This window comes from Dromaius novaehollandiae, chromosome 24 (genome assembly GCF_036370855.1).
Source record: "Dromaius novaehollandiae isolate bDroNov1 chromosome 24, bDroNov1.hap1, whole genome shotgun sequence".
Taxonomy (NCBI): Eukaryota; Metazoa; Chordata; class Aves; order Casuariiformes; family Dromaiidae; genus Dromaius; species Dromaius novaehollandiae.
In genome coordinates, this window is record NC_088121.1 from 810,866 (window position 1) to 830,161 (window position 19,296).

Consider the following 19,296-nt stretch of genomic DNA (forward strand, 5'->3'; position numbering starts at 1 on the left):
ACGTTGCTTACTGACCTCTGTGCGCGTTTAACAACTTGTGCAGAAGGCAGTTCACTTTCTACCTTTGACAACAGAAATTCTGGTAAAATTCCAACTGCTGAAATTCAGCAAAAATTCTGAGGGAAACAGTGCACTAAGCTGAGCGTCAAACCGCTTCTTCACAGTGACAGTCAGATTTTACAAAAAAGGAAAAGAGAGCAGCCCAGGGAACGAAGCACAATCCTCACAAAATCCACAACCCATCACGCAGCAGGATAAGATTTGTTTAAGTAACTGAATGTTATGTAACATTTTCACAGAGGGAAGTAAATATTTGCAGTTTAACATTGAAATCGAGAGTGTTTTGGTTTTTAAAGGTATGTTTCCAAAACAGCTTCTGAGCATTCAATAACATTTGGAGTTACAGCTTCCTCATCGATCAGTATCAGTAACGAAACCGTCAGTTGCCAACTCGCTACCATTTCCCCAGTACCCTTTGAGGAAAACGCAGGTTTGTGGAAGATGGAAACCTGCCCAGACAAGCCACGATAAAGTGGCAGATAGAGCCAGCTCCCCGGCTAACCCGGATGAAGTCTCGCATTCCACTCTATTAAAAAATAAACGAAAGCGTTATAACCAAAACAGCTCTAGGAAGGGTGCATTTCTGTGAAGTTCACAACCCTCAGTTTAGTTTAGTTCCCACCACGGCCAGCAAGCATAGAAATAATTACCTGTAGTTGATCACGACAGTTATGATCAAGGCAACCAAATTTATTTTGTTTAGCACTTGGTGAGGTATTAATGAAGACCATTATCGGAAAGCTTAAAAAAAAATCTAAACCAACAAAAAAACCCAGGAACACACGCTTTCGTACCACGTTCAGCGTTGGGTCGGGCACCGCGAACACCCACCGCGGTTCTGACACCACCACCCTCAATGAAAAGTTACAGCCAACACAGCAGTCCCAATTTAACTGATACTAATTTACAGTTAGGGCCGATTTAATACAATTCAGCTGATGAAACAGGGCTGCAGCTGATACTCCAAGTACAAAAATGCAGAGTTCTCTACAAAAGTTCCAGTACCCCAGGAAACTGCTCCCCGGTACATCAATCAAAAAACGTCAAACTGACAGAAAAAATCCATGCATCTCACATATCTCTACCCAAATATTTACATCACTACTGACTCAATGCCTCAGTACATCTTTTTCATCTTGTAATGTACCTATTAGCTTGAATCGTAAGCGTGTCAAAACTCAAGTGACCCTTTGACTGTCCTAAATGTTTTTGTAAAATACCTTTTGCTTCAGTTCTTCCACATCACAGCGTGGGAGTTGCTAGGAAAAATTCAGCCTAATGTGACTTTCCCATCCACTGACCTTGCCTGAATTAACAGGCATAAAATGCACCAGTCGGGGTACAACAAACAAGACTGGCAGCTCCTGAGCTGGCTGCACAGTTTAAGTACACGGGCGCTATTCCGCTGCATTTTAAATCCATCGGTTTCAGACACCCATGCACTGGAATGCACAGAAAAAGGAAAGATTCTCTGCTCTAATTTTTAAGAAGTGACTTCCCACGAAGTTTTCAGACCCACTGCAAGTGCCAAGCTGACACCTCCCAGGTTCAGCCCCCGCTACGCAAGCTCAGAGACACCAGAGAGGCGACAGAAAGCCACGAAACCACGAGCGCAAGGATGGGCAAAGGGGCTGCTCAGGCCCCAAGCCCAACGCTGTCCTGCCTAACGAGAGCGGGGAAGAGGGAGCTCGCCCAAGCTTCCAGAGACACGGAAATCTGACAGTCAGCAGACAAGAAGCCAGTCTAACGTCTACGTGCTACCCCGTGACAACACCTCTACTGCTGGCCAGGCACAAGGACCTCTGGTCGAAGCCCGACAGGGAAACTCAAAGGCTGGAATGGTCTCCAGAGCTTTGTATTTTCAGAGCTGTTCACAAGATGTTTTTACTGCACCACTTTGGTGGTAGAGAAATGGATTTCTCCTCTAATAGAAGCACTGTTTTTTCATGCAACTCATCCGCTGTCATTTAAAACCCAAAGTTTTAAGGGTCAAAGCAAGGAACGTCAGGCGACTCGCGTTCCTTCCTCCAGCATCAGTGCTACTGTCGAAACACTTGTGTTGGGTCATGCTTTAAAGCTACTCCAACTTAAGTTTTTGTCAGGTGAAGTTTAAGCTTAAGGAATGAATGGTTTATATCTTGATTCCTTGAAAATATATTACAGAACTAGGTCAACTTGGGGAAACACAGTGTGAATTTACTATGAAAAAAACAGAACTGGTGATGAGCTGGATTACGGAGGACTTTTCTCTCCCACCTAGACGATACTGCCTGGGCTCTACACAGGTATAACTAAGTGAATCAACTATTAATAACTAGCTAAAATACTTATTTACAACATCAGACTTTAGACACTCAAACATTGGACATAAAAGTCAATTTTTCCAAGAGCCCTTACACATCATTACATTATGATAGCAACTGCTGACCCATCCTCAAAAAAATTAAAAAAAACACTTCAGCAGCCCACAAAATATTAGTTATCCATATGAAACATGATAGAAGTTGCATTAAAATATGAGCATAAAACCAAATTATCTTGAAAGCGAAGGAGTACTAATCTGCACGAATCTTTAAAGCCATGGCTTCGGTTGTGTAAGACCAACCGTAAAAGCTATGTTTTATATAGAAAAACGTCATTGTACAGCAGCACAAAAAGCCTCAAAAGAAAAACAAATCAGGGCGCACTTGGGGGACAAAAGTTTTATCAATGAACCAAAGAACTTGAAACTGAGCAGTTTGAACTATAAAGTCAAAATACAATCTCATTGTCTTCTCATTTACACCAGTTTGACCCAGTTGGCATTTTGCTACTTCAGCGGACTTAATCATTTACTGCAGCACAAACAAGAAGAGATTGAAGCCCAGTATCTTCCAAACCACAGCAAAGACGGACTCCAGGAGCATTAACAGAAGATGAAGCTGACAACACACTCGCACTCACCACGGTTATTTAAAATTTATATTTTTGGAGAGCACTGAGATTTCAGCATGCTGGACGAGGTCCACCCAAAAAGTAAAACAAAGGCAGCCATGACCGCAAAGGACTTGACTTACGCCTGCTAAGTTATAAGAAACACAGAAACATCCCCAGAACACTTTAAGCAAGAAAACTCACAGAAAGAGGTGGAATAATGACCACTTGACCTTAAGAAGAAGTTTTCCAGGTAAAAAGTGCAAATGGGTTAAAAGTGAGCAAGTAAGGAATATTTAGAGCTGTCGACATTTGTCATAGCGAACACGGAGAAATTTCCTATTAGCCAGATTTAAAAAAAAAAGGGATTTAAGGTATAACTAAAATTAGATAAATTTATGAGGTATAACTAAAGTTAGGTAAGTTTTAGTAATGCAACTCATCAGCTGCGTGATGTAAAGCATCTCTCTCTCCTCACACCCCTATAAAATGGAGGCCCTGACACAAGTAACCAGTTTTGTTCCACAACACAAACCCGTACTTGAAGGGCTGCCAGCGCCGCGAGCCCCAACTCGCCCTCTCCCACCAGTCACCACCGCGTTACAACAGCATCGCTAACGATACTCCCCTCGAGGCATTATTTTTTGCCATCCACGCAAAGCCAGCTGATACCTCCCACAACGCAACAACAAACGGTTTTGGCGAGCAACGTTTGGGAGTCAGGAATTGTTGGCCATTTACAAGCCACGGGTAAATATTTCCTACGGGATTGTTTTTGACAAACTTCGGTAAGAAAAACACAAGCGCCCCAAGGAAACTGACTACGTAGATTTTATTTACTATCCGCTCTCTTCCCTTTCTTAGGCAAGAGCATTTATGTTTTGGTACCTACCGTTACCACTGGAAATCCTACATGCAATCGTATGAAGTCTAGTAACTTCGCAGTCGGAATCTCCAAATTTTGGATGAACACAGGTGGAAAAACAACAAACTTCAGGACTCAGAACAGAGACCCCGGCAAGCACATACGGCCACGCAAATTTTAACATTGTGGAAAACACCGCTTAAAGGATAAATAACACCCGAAAGAAGGAAAAAAGTACGTTAAGCTGCAAAGATTTTAGCCAACCAATGTTTTAGAGGGTCTTATTAAGTTGAAGCGCAAATACTCCACCTCCATCCGCAAAAGCGGGGTACCAAAAAAAAGGCGGCGTTTCCAGGGCAGCTCCACGGACGGTGCATCACCACCCCCTTGCGGGAGCGCGCCGCAGACGGCCCCGCCGCGGGCGGCCGCGGCCCCGCCGCGCTCCGCACCGCCACCAACTTTCCGCCGGGCGCCGGCGCTCGGCGCGGCCCCGCCGCCGGGATCCCTCCCGCAGTGGCGGCGCCCCCGCGGGCCGCCCCGCTCCGCGCCCGGAGCCGCCCGCCGCCGCCGGGGGTCGCCGCCCCGCCGGGCCCGGCCCCGCCGCCCCCGAGCGCCGCGGCGCGGGCACGGGGCGGGCGCGCGGCCGCCGGCAGCGGGAGGCGCCGTCCCCGGGCCGGGCGCCGCCGCGGGGCTCCGCCGCCCCCGGCGCGGAGCGGAGCGGAGCGGAGCCGGGCGGCGCCCCCGCTCGGCGCCCGGCGCAGGGCCGCGGCGGCGCGGCTGAGGCCGGCGCAGCTCGTGACAGGCGCGCGGCCGCGGGGCACGTGCGCCGCCGCGGGGGGGGGGGGGGGTGGAGGGGGCGCTCGCGCCGCGGCAGGCCCGGCCCGGCCCGGGGGCGGCGCGGCGCGGCGGGGGGCGCAGGCCCGGCGCGGGCAGGCAGCGGCGGGCCCGGCCCGGCGGCCGGAGCCCGGGCGCCTCGGCGGCGGCCGGCGGGCACGTGCCGGCGGGCGGCGGGAGGCGTGCCGGCGGGCGGCGCGCCCGGGCGGCCCGGGGCGCCGCGGCCCCGCGCCACGCGGCCTGCCCGCCGCACATGGCCCTCCTGCCGCCCCCCGGCCCGCCCCGGCCCCGCGGGGGCGCCCGACGCCGCCCAGCTTCGCGCCGCGCGGCCCGGCGCCACCGCCCCGGCGCGGGCCCGCGGGGCCGGGGCGGGGGGCGGCGGCGGCGGCGGGCGGGCCCGGGCCCGGCGGCGCGGCGCGGCGCGGACGCGGCCCGGCGGCGCGCTCACCTTCCGGCTTGTTTTCGGCAGCCATTTCCCCTCCGCGCGCCACATCCTCCTCCGCCTCCTCGCGACCGGGACCCAGGCGCGCGCCGCCTCCTCCCGCTGCCGCCGCCGCCGCCGCCGGGCCGGCCACACCGCGCGCACGGCGCACCCCCCGCGCCGCCCATTGGGGGAGCCGCCGCACTGACACGCGCCCCAGCCAATCGCCGCCGCCGGGGGGCGGGAGCCCAGAGGGGATGGGCGCTACTGACAGCGCGCCCCGCCAATCGGCGCGCGGAGGCGCTTCACTGACGCGCGCCGCAGCCACTCAGCGGCCGCGCGGCCACGGCGAGGAGGGCGGGAGGCAGAGCCTTACTGACGGCCGCAGCAGCCCGTCAGGAAGCGGCGCCGCGCTACTGACGGCTGCCGGAGCCAACCGCGCCGAAGAGGAAGCGGGACGCGCCGACTGACGCACGGCTGTGACGGCGTAGCCGGCCAACCAGGAGCGGCAGCGGGGAGAGCGACGGCGCGAGCGGCCAATGGGGAGGGGGCGCCGGGCGCCAGCCCGTGACAGGGCCCCGCGCCCTGTCCATTGGCTGCGGGCGGCCGCCGCCGGCGCACGCCCCCTCCTCGCCCTGTAACCCTAAACAAAGGCGCCCATTGGCGCGGCGGGCGGCGCCGCCGCCAATCCGCGCGCCCGCCCCGCCCGCCGCCCGCCCCCGCCCCCACCCCGGCCCCGGTCGCGCAGGACGAGCGCGGCCGCGGCCCCCGCTGCGCTCGGCGGCGCCCCCCGGCTGCAGCCGACGGGAGGCGGGACACCCGCCCCCCCCCCCCCCCCCCGGGGCGCGCTGAGCCGAGCCGAGCCGCAGCGCGGGTGCCCGAGCCGCCCTTGGGCCGCGGCGCCCTCCCCGGCCCGGGCCGCCCCCAGCGTCGGCGGAGCGGGTGTCCGGCCGCCCCGGGGAGCGCCCGGGCCGCGGCAGGGGCAGGGGCAGGGGCAGGGGCAGGCGCGGGCGGAGCGGCCGCCTCGGCGCCCTTGGCGGAGCGCGGCGCGTCCGCGGGACCTCGCGCTCCTCTTCCACAGCGCGGCGGAACGAAGCTGTTCTTCCCCATTAGTAACCTGCACAGCTACTTTAATTAATCCATATAATCTAATGAGGCCGATTCATATTTCACATGCGGCTCTCCCACTTATGCAGCATTCCTAGTTTATGGTTCCCAATTACTTCAATCCGAAATGAGTAGGCTAGCGATCAATCTTCAATAAAAAAGTTTCACTGTTCCTGCAATTTCCACCCGGCATTTACTACAGCGCGTTAAAATACATCAAACCTGAAATGCCCAGAAAAGCTTTTAAGACTGGAAACTAACTTGTTGCATCTTTTATTTCCTGAAAGCCGGATCTGAGTTAATATAGCAGAGACAAAGCAGCACCAGTGCTGTGCCCATCAGAAGACGCAGCCACATGAAATCATTAACCAATCTGTCGTATTTACAGTCCCATCTCTTATAATCCCCAGTTTGCTCTTTCAAATTCACAGATGGCCTAATGTATGTTTATTAATCAAAGAAGATTTTTGGATGCACTATTCTTCAATTAAAACTGAACAGCTGAATTTCTTATGAATCAAGCAGACATGCTACATGTTAATATATGTGTCATCCTCTTTGAGGGGAAAAAGGGTTGGGGGATTTTTAAGCCAAATCACAGTCTTAGCTATCCCAAGACCTGCTCCCTCCTTCTAGACGATGAACATTATCATGGCGCTAAGGATGTCAGGAAGGTATTTGGGGCAAGAAACTTCTGTGAGCCCTGTCATACGTGGTGCAATCACGGACCATCACAATCACATATCATTGCTGGCTCTACTTTTCTCGCAGTCGTGCAGGTAACGTGGGGATGAGAATAAGGTGCCCTAGCTGCAGGCTGCTGGGCAGATCTAGGGGACGTTTACAGAGGCACACGGCTGTGGCTATTAAAAACAAATTGATTTTTTGGCTATGATTTTATGTGAGGAGTGCAAGGCCTACACGAAAAAGCATCACACATGGAAAGGCTGGAAGTGCTGAGCGTGATGCAAACAGCTCTGTAACACACACTAGCACGCAGTGCCTCGTGCCCGTGATCAAAAGCCCAGCAGCAGGGCAGCGCTGCGTTTCCTATGACATGGAATGTGTGCCGGAAACCGGGACACGTGTCCCAAATAACTCTTTTCCACCGAGTTAACATGAGAGGCACCTCAGGATGAAGAAGAAGAAGGGACAGAAAGAAAAAGTGAAGGAGAACAGGAGTTTAAAGGGAACACATGCCTCGGGCACCTTATTCAGCTGTTCAGGGACACAAAGTTTCGGGGCTGCGCTCTCCTGGGGCACAAAGCCAAAGGCTGTGATGGCGACTTGGTTGTTAGTCAGATTCTGAAGGAAAAAAGGACGTGCAACTGATCACGGAAGGCGGTGAAATCACACGCACAGAGGTACCCAGCCTGCGTACACATTCCACAGATCCTAAATTTTTTACTCCTGAAACTAAAGCAGCCTTCCCCAGGCATCGAGCATCTAGGGCCGCAGGGGTTATTCCTCCCATTTTTTCACAACACACACCATAACACCCGCGAGCTGCCCAGAAATCGGAACCCCCTGCTCGGTGGCTAACGAGCGAGGTGCCACCGGATGAGCACACTACCGAGTGCGTGTCATCAGGTCTCAAATCCTATGGCAACTTGCAATCTGCAGGAAAGTGTTGTTTAAAGGTTAAAAGTATCATTCTAAATGAAACAAAAAGAGAAAAGATCAGTCTTGAGGCACTGAGGGATCTTTGGATTATGGCGTAAATGCAGACAGCAACGACCCTAAAAAGACGGTGATAGAGCAGCGCTCTATCCTCAGGAACAAGAAGCAGGCAACAGAAAGCAGGCCCCCCAGAAGACACAGAAGGCAACCTGTAGCAAAAGGGTACACAGGCTAAATATTTTTACTTTAAAGCCTCCCCCTACAGCTTTTGATCATGGGCTGGAAGCATCCCTTCTCTGCTATTTGGGCAGGGTCTAGCGACTGTAGAAAAAGTTATTTTGTAGAAAGTCTTTGGAAAATGTCTCCTACTTGCTTTCCGATATGCTTGCGAACGTCATGTGGTGTTACAGATGTTGGCAACCATTATATCAGGAACTGCTGATAAGCAGTAAATATCCTTCTATCAAATTTGTGAAGGATCCACCCGAAAGTCTTAGCAATAGCCGTTTATTTCCCCCTAATAAAGTAAACATGGTTGTGATCAACGATTTGATGAATTCTGCTTGTCAGAGCAATGAAACTGAGGAAGCTTTCACTAAGGATGTGTATCACAGGAATCTCAGCACTAGGTCCACCGGGTATTTAGCGCTGGCTGTAACTAAAGCCTCAGCACGTCCGAAACACCCTGGGTGCCACCCACACCTTCTTCACGAACAGCAAGGCATAGGTAACAACCAGCTTGCAGACCCCGCTGCCAGGGAGCTCATCAAACAAAAGCTGTCTTTGCTGTGCGTCAGCTTAACGCTTACATCCACACCATTCAGCAAAAGCTTATCTTGAAAGAACAGATCGCTGTGGAGGGTCCCAACAGCCTGATCCTCCCACTCTGGGCCATCGGAGCCAAGCACTGCCTAAACCCCGATTACCGACACCGTCAGCGTGACTGCTTCGTGCTGCCCGGCCCGTCCTTGCGGAACAGCCCCGCGGAGAAGCGCGTGGACAGCGTGCCACGGCCGCTATCGAGAAACGGCTCGAGGAAGGCATGGTAGGAGCAGCAGTCGTTGCTTTGGCTTATCAGTTGGTCCCCCAGCATAACGTCCAGCTGGCTGGAAACAGAGGCCAGCAGGTACTTCACGTGGCCCACAGCCTCCCCGGCACCAAGGTTGGACCCATCAGCTTTTACAGTCTCGCAGCAAAGGTACAGCAGCGCGTTGTTCGGATCAACCTGGTAAGGTTGTCCCATTGCTCCTCTGGCGCAGAAGGATCTCCATGGACCTGCATCCAATTTTCTGAAGACTTCTGCTGCCTCTGAGCACTCAAGAACAAAAATCACAGTTCAGCTGCAATTCCGAGCTCACTGCAAGTTAAGCCTCGCTTTAAGAGCAAAGTGGTCAAGAGATCAATGCTTAGCCTGCCTTCTTACAACTGGATGTCAAGGCGCTTTTGCTATAAAGAGTCTCTCAAGAAACAAAGTAAATTGCTCTGTCCTTTTAAAAATGGAAAGCGCCTTGGAAGAGTGATATATTATTTGCCTGGCTGAGTTTCCTCTTCATCTCTGTCAAAGCTTGAAAAGTACTGGCACTTCTGCCTTCTCAAGCAGAGCTCAGTGTAACTGGACCACATCTAATGCCAGCACAATGCAAATGAAGATTGAAACAGTTGTTTCCTTTGATGTGTGCGACTAAACGCTCAAAAGGGATATTTTTGCCTAGATCCTCATGAGAATGGGACTTCTTTAAAAAGACCTGTTGGCTTTATGTTTTCGCTAAGGATGGAAGCAATTTCTGAGCCAAGACGAAAGATGAGTATGGTGGGATGGGTCTCTTCTAAGACAAAAAAAAGGAAAATTCCTTTTTCCTATTTTCAGTGACTGTTAATCTCATGAACCGTGAAAGGCACATTGATGAAGAGGCTCCAGAATGACAAACTGACTGCTAGCAGTCATATAGCTAGTACAGCATGGTTTGTACTGTAAATACACACAAATACTAATGCAGCCACAGGACCAGCTAAGGTAATTGTTTCCTTCAGCTGTTCAAGAAACCCTGGAAACTTTTGTACTTATCAGGATGGCAAAGAGCCATCATTTTCTCGATAAATTCCAGGGAATTTATGTCTGTCCTTGGATATTCTTCTGAGGTGATCCTTACATTTCACAAAGACATGTGGTAGCTACACAGTTGTTACTCCTCACTACTTGCACTATGGCGATAAAGAATACTGGATTAAGATAGGTATCCCCTATAGCTAAGGCTGCAAGACCAATTCCTGATGCAAATATCAGATGTTTGGGCGACATCTTTATCTGAAGATTCACAGGGCTATCCCACTTCGGACTCATCCCGAGCTGCCAGACGCCTTCTCACAAGATACAGCTGTGCTCCAGTATGCTTCGTCAGGTATAACCACACAGCCCTGCAACACGGTATTGCCATTGCTAGTAACGGGCCGTAAGCTTTGTACTGAACTTGCAAGGCCTCCGTACCGAAGCCTGTCAGCTTGCCCTTCCCGAATTTTTCTCGACTGGCCTGCAGCTTCGGTTTACTTGGTTTAGCTGTGACAGCAGTTTCTCTAATTGACCAGATGTATGGTTAGCTTGCTTTGCTTTTGTTTATCTTTGCATGGTACAGCCATACTTCCACATAGACAGCAGTAAGAAGCAGTTATTCTATGCAGAATGAGATATTTACAGCTCGAAAATAATGATGTAGTACAGGGAAATTATTAGACTTTTTTCTGTACAGAAGTATTCTATTATTTTCTTTTTCTGTAACAGTTAGATCTGGACTAATAATGATTAGACTCTTAAGATTTCAGTTGTACTAACAGTAAAGTCTTGGCTTTATATACATATAAAATGTGCTTCCTTTTTTGCCCATAAACCAGATTTTGATGTAAAAAAGGGTTTTAATTGGTTAAGTGCCATCCAACAGATTCACGCTCTGTTGCTTTTTCACATTTGATGAGCAAAACTACAGGTAACATACTCTAACTGGAGTGGCACTTTGAAAAGGCTACTCAAAAAGACATTTGTTGTGGTAGCACTGAGCAATGACAAGTCTTGCTTGATCAGGGCAGTGATCTGTTTTCTGGGGATGAGAACTACTCATACGGCCCAGTTACTTTTGGAGACCTGAGTAGGAGCACCAGGAGCACTTTCAGCATGTATTTATTTCTGGCAGGTCCCAGCATGCGGTGCCAAGCTACTCCGTCTGCTCCAGCACCCATACGGAGCTGCACAGAGAGCAGCAGGTGCCAGCGTCTGCCTCCCACGGAGAGTCCTGCCTTGCTCTCTCTTCCTCAACAAGAATGGGCAACTGGATTAGTCAAGGGGCACAGTCTGCAGTACCCTGAGCACGCTAATCCTATCCAGCTCTGTCTGCTCAGAACCAGCTTATCTACTGCTGCATCCAGTTTCTTGCCCAAAGCTAGCGTTAAACCGGTGTTTAAGAAGGGGCTAGGTTTCACTTGGATAATTCAGGCAAGACTGCGTAGTGAAAAGGGGACAAGAGAAACGGCAGAGCTAATACATCACCTTCTAGCTGGGAAGAACACTTGTTTCCTTGCTTAGATTCTCACTTTGCCACTTGCCAAATACAGTAATGTCAGAGATCCATTCACATTCAGTTTTGCAGACCCCAGGGCTCATGGCTGAAACCCAAGCTGGAACCCAGGACACTCCCAAGTATACAGACAGCAACTACTGTCAAGAGTAGCCTTTCAGTTATTTTCGGGGACACAAGCACAAACATTTATTTCGGCCATAGCCCTTGCTGCATTATTCACTTACGTACTCTTGAGAGCAAATAACCATAAGGCACACCACATGGGGTCAGACCTTGAGATCACCCAGAAACATATTTGAATGCAAAATCAGCTACATGTGTGCACGAGAGTGTCCATCTCTTCCTTCCCACTGAAGCTCAAGTAGTTCCTTACATACCTCTATGGCTCATTACAGTAATGAGGTCCATGTGCTCTGATTGACAAGGTTATTTAGGACACCAGCTGCCTTTTCTCAGCCTTTACAGTCTGGGGAAGGAAGAACTTCCACCTAACTAGTTCATAATAGCTCCACTTCCAGAAATTCATGCAACATGCCTTGTTTCTACAGTGGAATGCAACCGGCTCTATGAAGCATCTTCGGGAGCACTGTCTGGCTTTCTAGAGCCTTCCTGGCCTGTAAAGGCAACGTGAATCTGGGTGGTTAAAAATGAATAAAGCCTTCTTAATGCGGTTCTTGAAGTAGTGTGGAACTCCGCTACATGCGGCTAATGAACTCATTCCCTTCCTCAATATAAGCTTTTCAAGCAGAAAAAAGACCTAATAAACTGAATCTTATATACCTGAAACTATATACAATTTTAACAGTAGTGTATAGGTTATTACAATGTGATCTACATAACACAAAAAAAGCAATCTGAACATGGATTTTTTCCTTAAACATACCAGCAGTGTCTCAACTATTTTCATTTAATTCCTTTTGCAATAACATGATAAGAAGTTACCATCTGAATTTAAATATTTTTGGTATTCTCCAAGTTTCCCAGCTTCCCACTGTTTAAAAGTCCTATGCCGAATAGGCATTAGACATTCAGGTACCTATTTGCAAAAGACATTGTGCATGTATAGTACAGGATAACCTGACTTGGTCTTACCTTTCTCTAGGCAGAAACATACAGTTACATCCAGCTGATAAGTCACAAGAAATCTGATGTGCCAGGAGTTTTTGCAGTCTGAGCAATGAATAATTTTTAATGGTGTAATATACTGAAAATCTGTTGCTGTAGTGATTTTTTTTAGAGGGAGGCAAAGTATGAAAAAGTTCCCTTAAACTCTTCTTTATTGTCATTCCATGAGAGATGTGGGGCTAACTTGGTTAATTGGGTTAATGTGATGATTTGACATGCTTAGTTATATGCAGCAGTGAAACTCTAAAGAGTATATTCAAATACCCTGTTATGGATATTCAGCAAATTATACATCCACAGTTGCTATGGCAAGCATAAAAAAGCAAAACAACTCAGACAGTTCTAATGGCAATAACGACAGTGTTGGAAACTCCATTTCTTTTGAACTGCTTGCACAAAGTTACTCCGTGTTTTAAAACTACAGAATGCCAAATGTTCTTACAAAAATACTCTCGAAAGTGTGAATAGAGATGCCTTAAAAAAAACCCACAATGACAGAAATGAAATGTTTTTGCCCTTTCCCCTCTCCACCTAGAGAATCAAAAGCTGTTTCTTCTGGGGAAAAAGAAAAAACAGACTTAACCAAGTCAAGGTGTATGCATAAGTCCATTGTTACTTAACAGTATTTCACTGTATTTGTGAGGTATAATTGCCAATTCTCAAATTCATCAAAAACAGGTAAATATCCCAAAACATGCATTTCTTCATAAAGGTTTTCCAGAGAAATACTCTATTTAGAGCTCTGCCATCCAAATGACTTGCCTAAAATGATGTGTGGGAGTTGGAGAAGAATATAAATTACCAGGAACTAAAAATACTGGATTACCCTTATACTGGATGAAACTGTGTACTACATTAGCAGAAGGACAAACTCGGGCATCTTCCATGTTTGGGGGTTTGGATACAATCTTCTACCCATTCCTTCGGCAATTCTTTGACCACTTATTTCCTTCAGAAGTACAAGCAATTGCACTACGTTCAATTAATCTCTAGTAAAGCTTTGTTGGCCATAGGGAATTTACACCAGACTGCAACAAGCCATTACTCCAGAGCCTAAAACATTATAAGGGACCCTGGAGGAAAGGTGTTTTCACTGCGCAAACCCTCACTATTTCTTTATAGGAATTTAAGCCAGTAGCCTCAAAACTAAACACTGTATTCACCAGCTTACTAAAAACAAGGGTATAAAATCTGTTCCTCTACACTGGCACTGAGACCAAAGAGGCCAAACTGGGGGTTTGCACATCTGGAGTCCCATTTATTCCAGTTCTGGTACAACTTCAAGCAGCTTCAGAACTGACTTAAACGGGTGCCAACTTGTAGCATTTTGCCGAGGCCAGCGATGCCAGCTGAGAAAGCCTGCAATGCCACAAACTGTGGCACGCTGCCTCCGCCACATGCCAAGCTGTTTCCTCCTCTGCTGTCCGCAGCAGAAGGCTTTATTTCTCTGCTTGAATGGGACAAGTTCTGTCTTTGCTTTCGTGTACCATACTTGTTCTAAGCACGCTGGTGGCACTGAGAAAATAACGATTATTTTGCTGTAATATACACCCATAAGCCAGTCAGAGGAGGAAAAACTGAAATATGAGGTAAATTAAAGCTTCCAACTAAGGGGATTTATTAGTAAGTCACCATAAAATTCAGATAATTTATTTTTGCAATTCTGCAGCAACTTTCTTCAGTTCTTCTGGATTAGCTATTAGAAATTATGCATCAAAAGTTAAAGAAAATGTCTATTGACCATTATATCAAATTCTAATTTTAGCCAGAAAAAAAAGAATAATTAGGCTGTGATTTATTTGGGTAGTCAGATTCCATTAACAATTTTTACCCCCCGTGTTTACATAATTCTGGCAAAATCAGATGATATATACAGTGCTCATAAATGCTGGTTTAGATTTAATATAGACAATTTCCTACAGTATATTCAGAACATTCCTCCTTGCCTTCTTTTATATTAAGACAATCAAGTTATGTAGTTTAAAGGGGTAATACAATTGTCATCCATGGTGGCTTCAGTCATAATTTCAGTCTTCAGTAGGGTACACACCCCCCAATTTTTTTTTCCTGAAGTTGTCATCATCCTGTAACAAGCTCACAGCCTGGCTGCTACTCTCTGGGAAAGTTTTTTCCCCACTCCCCAAACCCTCTCCCCTGCTAATATGCACAACCGCTTTTGTCACCTAAGAAGCGAGAAGAAAGCGTAAATTCTACAAACAAATTAGCAAAGCAAAGTTATCATGTACAAGGCTGGTCCATAACCGGCTCTGACTGAGGCAGTGAATGAACAGCTCCTGGCTCGGCTCGGCCAGAAAATGCTGCTAGACAAACGTGGCTCGCTGAATCCCAGCCCACAGCACGGACGGAAACCCATATGGTAGCCAGTCTCACTAGAAGAAAAGGACATCTTCCATAATGCCTTTTCTCTCAACATGCACAAGATACTGTAATCCTCAGGTTAGTTTGATATCAGATCTCTGGCGACAGTTAAAGCAAATATAGTAAGAACATATGAGCAAACAAAATGTTTAAGTCCAAGATCCCTAAAGGTATGGCCCTAAATTTCTGTTCCTACTTTTAAATAAATATCTTTTCCAGGACACAGAGCACTTCTGAAGTTAGTCTGCTGTCTATATTAACCAAATAAATATGGATTTAGGAGCCAAACTTTACTCACGCAGGTATGAAAATGTCAGCCTAAGGCACTGAAAACAGAAGAATGAGTAAGAGAAGAAAAAGAAAGAGAACCAAAGGAGGAGAAAACTGACAAAGGCACAGAAAGAGAGAGGCAGGCAGAAGGTGTCCAAAGCCATGCAAATTCAAAGCCAAAGCCAAATTTAACCAAGTCATTCTGCTCCCAAAGAGCTTCTGATGACAGCACCACCCAGTCTCTGCCCACTGCCCAAAAATCTGTCCTAGACCTACCAAACCAAGTCTTAATCCATATATGCCTGTTATTTATGACTTGTGTATATGACACATGGAAACACCATTAACAAAAAATAGAACACTCATGTTTCAAGTTAAAAAGCATTAATGTTGAAGTCGCTATCTCAGATCTTTAAAGGACTCAACCATGATTGTGTCAGGCTATAGATTCACAATGATAAGGAACTTCTGGTTTTTTTCATCATTATTTATGAACAGATAAACCCAGTGGAAGGCTACAAAAAAAAGCCACCCTAATTCCAGTATCACAAACTAGAATCAAGACAGATTGCCATAATATCACCATAAGCAAATCACAGTGCAGCTGCTCAAATCGCTCTTGGATGCTTGTCCAGTGCCTCACTACATAAAACTTTTCTTTGTCATTAAGGATATGCAGTAGTTCCTATAAACCAAGATGATTTCTTTTACATTTTCTAATTAATTTTAGCTATATAACAGTTTTCTTTCCAGATTTACCTCAATCTTGTCTTAATCATTGAAACAGTCTTTTCCCATATGACCCACAAGATTTGCATGGAATGAGAAATATATACAAATAGTATACTTAAAAAACCAAGAAATAGCAAGCCTTTATTCAGACGGTTTCGTTTGTGATTTCTTGATTTTCCGCCTAAACTTCTTCCCAAAGAAGGACTGGAACAGCAATACTCTTTTCTAAAGCAGAGTAAATCAGTCCTAAACCTTGGCAGGAGAGTGAAAATGAAGATACAATATAAGGAGTGAAAAATGCAGGACCCTATTATTCATCAACAATAAAATTCACTGCTGATCTTCAGTTGCTAAGACAGGCATGTCAATTATTTATGGAAGAGTGTTAAACATGAAGTATTTTAGCCTGGGACAGCATGAAGGTAAAAGCAAGAACGTGAGCCTGTCAGAATCACAGAACTGTTTTGCAGTACTGTTTGTACTGTAGAACTGTTTTGTAGACAAGGTCAGGATACCCTTACACAGATTACCTTTTTTATTGAACTATAAATTGAAAAAAAATCCTTATGAAGTGTCACTTACAGTGTTAAGTGATACGCATTATCTTTTTTGACAGTGTCAGTCTATATTTAATGTTTATCTGTTAGGGAAACAACACACGTTATCTTCCAAATATTTAAGTTAGAATAACCTCATCTGAACGTTCACACAAAGTCCACGACCTTCTCTTTATCCTTGCTTATGTATGTGAAGAGCCTGTCACGCACATTTTAAAATGTGCTCCAAATGTCCAGAACTTTTCCATTCTCGTGATGCTGAAAAGATGTCTCCATACAATACTGAGCAACACTACAGCACCACCCAAGGATTAGTTACACACTACCAATTCACCTATAGTAACCACAATAGGCAGCTTAAAATAACTCCTCCTGACTCCTTAGAGTGGGAGGGGGATTCAGAATTAGCATGTGCTCCTAAAGAAATGAATTATGCATAAAATTAGTCCTTTTTTTACTGGTAATGGAAGTATTAATATTAGAATTAGCTTTTATATTTGGAATGACATCTTTCAACTCCCATCTCTGATTAAACAGCAAAACCTGTGACCTAGTGTTGAACAATTTAAATTTTTATAACACCTCTTCCTGCTTAAAAAACATAAGGAGCTTTACCATAATATTAGAAGTTAATCCTTCTGTAGAATTAATGATTGATCAAAATCAACTAGAAGTACAAAAAGTAAACAGGTCTGAGTCAGACAAATTAGTATGGGATTAATGGAAATGGATGGTCAGCTGGATCAGGAGCCTAAAGGGCACATTTCAGAAATGGATCTGCAAGGTCTGCCTATGAATTTAAGCACTGATTAGGAGTATAATCATCTAAGGACCACACTTACTTCTGGTACATTCAGCATTAAGCCCTTAAGGTGAAAATCTGGGGGATGAAATTATGTCCTTAACCTCAAGCATCCATCAAAAAACAATTATGTTTTGCATGGATGACGGAAAGGCACAAATGCCAATAATGGAATCGGCTCACTACAATGCTCGATGGCATTTCTACTGCCACGATCACGCCAGCACAGGTATTTCCAGTTACTCAGACTAACCACGAAGTTTCAGATATGGAATCAAAAAAATATAAAGGCTTGTTTTTAACTAGTTGTTTATCATTGTCTATAATACTCTTGGAAATTTAGAAATACAGTATTTCCCACTTCATTTGGCCACTTGTTTGCTCAGAGAACATGGCCTCCTTTCCTGCACTATTTAAGGCACAAAAGGCTCTTCTGAATGGCTCGCTTACATATCGTCATCACTGAGAGGCTCCTTCCTAACCACTTGCACATGTGGAATCCCACAGGGCTCAATTCTACTCCCTTCCTTATTTAAGATATATTTTATCTCATTAAGGGAGATGCTGAAACACTAAAATGTGTTTCACGCCAGCAATACACTAACACATGGTTTACATCTTCCTCACCTGTAATATCATTATTCGGCTGACTGCATATCCAGAAAAAAATAAGCAGCAGGATGAGAAGTGCCTGTTTCAAATTTAAGCTGGTGAGATAGAAGTTACAGTGATTAGAAAGGGGACTGTTCTGAGTGCACTCCACCCACAAAGGCCTGGTGAAAACACCTGCAAGTACAAGATTATTAAACCACTTCACCATCACAGACTTCAAGCTGTACTGGGAAAGGTGTGTGCAAGAGGGATATCTTCGTGGTACACCTAAGAACAGCAGGCAGCCACAGCTTGTTCTGTGCTCGAATACTGTCACAGTGTTTTGGGCAATGCGAGTGTGTAACAAGTAGTGTGCATCTCTCTTTTCCAGAAGGCGCATAATTTTATCCCGACACTTTTTCTTGGAGTCATGCAGACAACCTATTTGACTTTTTACATGGTACAACCCCTACAATGCATTAAAAAAAAAAGACTACACTGCTGTAGAGACCGGAAAGAGTTTAATTAATCCCTAAGCGTTCACTTATTTGAGAAAATACAGCACACAAGAACCCTGTGCTCACTGAACTAGATTCTTAAAGCCATTATACCTCAACCACTGTTTTTTTTTTTCCCTGAGAATTTTTATCCCCAGAGGCCATATAGGTATTTCCATTAAAAGCAAGTTCTATACGAGCAACAATGATTAAGGAATGCTGAAAACACCGTTCATCCTTCACCAGGAATAACTGGTGCAATGGCATTTGAAGGAAAGTGTCCCATTTCATCATTTAGATTTGTTAACATTTTCCTGCTCTTGCATTGACTCTACAAAAGCCCAAATTTACTAAACTATTAAAAATAAGTCACTGGCCACACAAATCCTGTAAAGCAAACAGTGCACAAGGGGTAGGTATCCATCATCTACTGCAGGAAAAGCTGCACTGTCCATCTTTAAAAATACTTCAATTATTTTCTGCCAGTCCGTTGCCAGCTGTATTCTAAAAGAAAAGTATATCTACTTCAGAAGAGTATGGTTGGAAGCAGACAGGTTATGTGGCAGACATTAGTATATTCATAACCATTTCCACAGAACCAAAACTTCAAATTAGAAGGTTCTCGGTGACAAAACTGATATTTTATCTGCACAAAAGGTGCTTAAATGGTTCATAGCCAGTTTGTCAAAAGCAGGTATCCAGAGACAAACTTCCAAAATTGCAGTGAAAGGTTATCGAAGGTTATCTGAGGGATTCATCTGTACTAGTGAAGAATATCTGTAATTTCTAAGGAAAAACAAACTTGGAGCCTAGCTTTCTAGTAACAACAACAGTAGGAATATTTACTGATACGTGCTAAGGTCTTACCAAAATGCACTGATGTTTCCTTGAAATATTCTATGCCAAATCAAGTATTTCAAAGACGGAAGAATTCTGTTTCTCATGTGTCTTGCCAGC

General features: G+C 46.2%; 1 protein-coding gene across 8 annotated transcripts in view; it reads right to left on the reverse strand.

The window, feature by feature from the left end:
- CAMTA1 (calmodulin binding transcription activator 1) overlaps positions 1–19,296 on the reverse strand; it is a 435,941-nt gene that overhangs the window by 410,032 nt on the left and 6,613 nt on the right. The window contains exon 1 of one of the 8 annotated variants that reach the window (XM_064525336.1): positions 5,121–5,307. The exons of the other annotated variants lie outside the window; for them this stretch is intronic. Coding sequence (XP_064381406.1) covers positions 5,121–5,145 — 25 coding nt within the window. The 5' untranslated portion in view covers positions 5,146–5,307. Of the gene's footprint in view, positions 1–5,120; positions 5,308–19,296 lie in introns of those variants that run through there. 8 annotated transcript variants of the gene reach the window in all.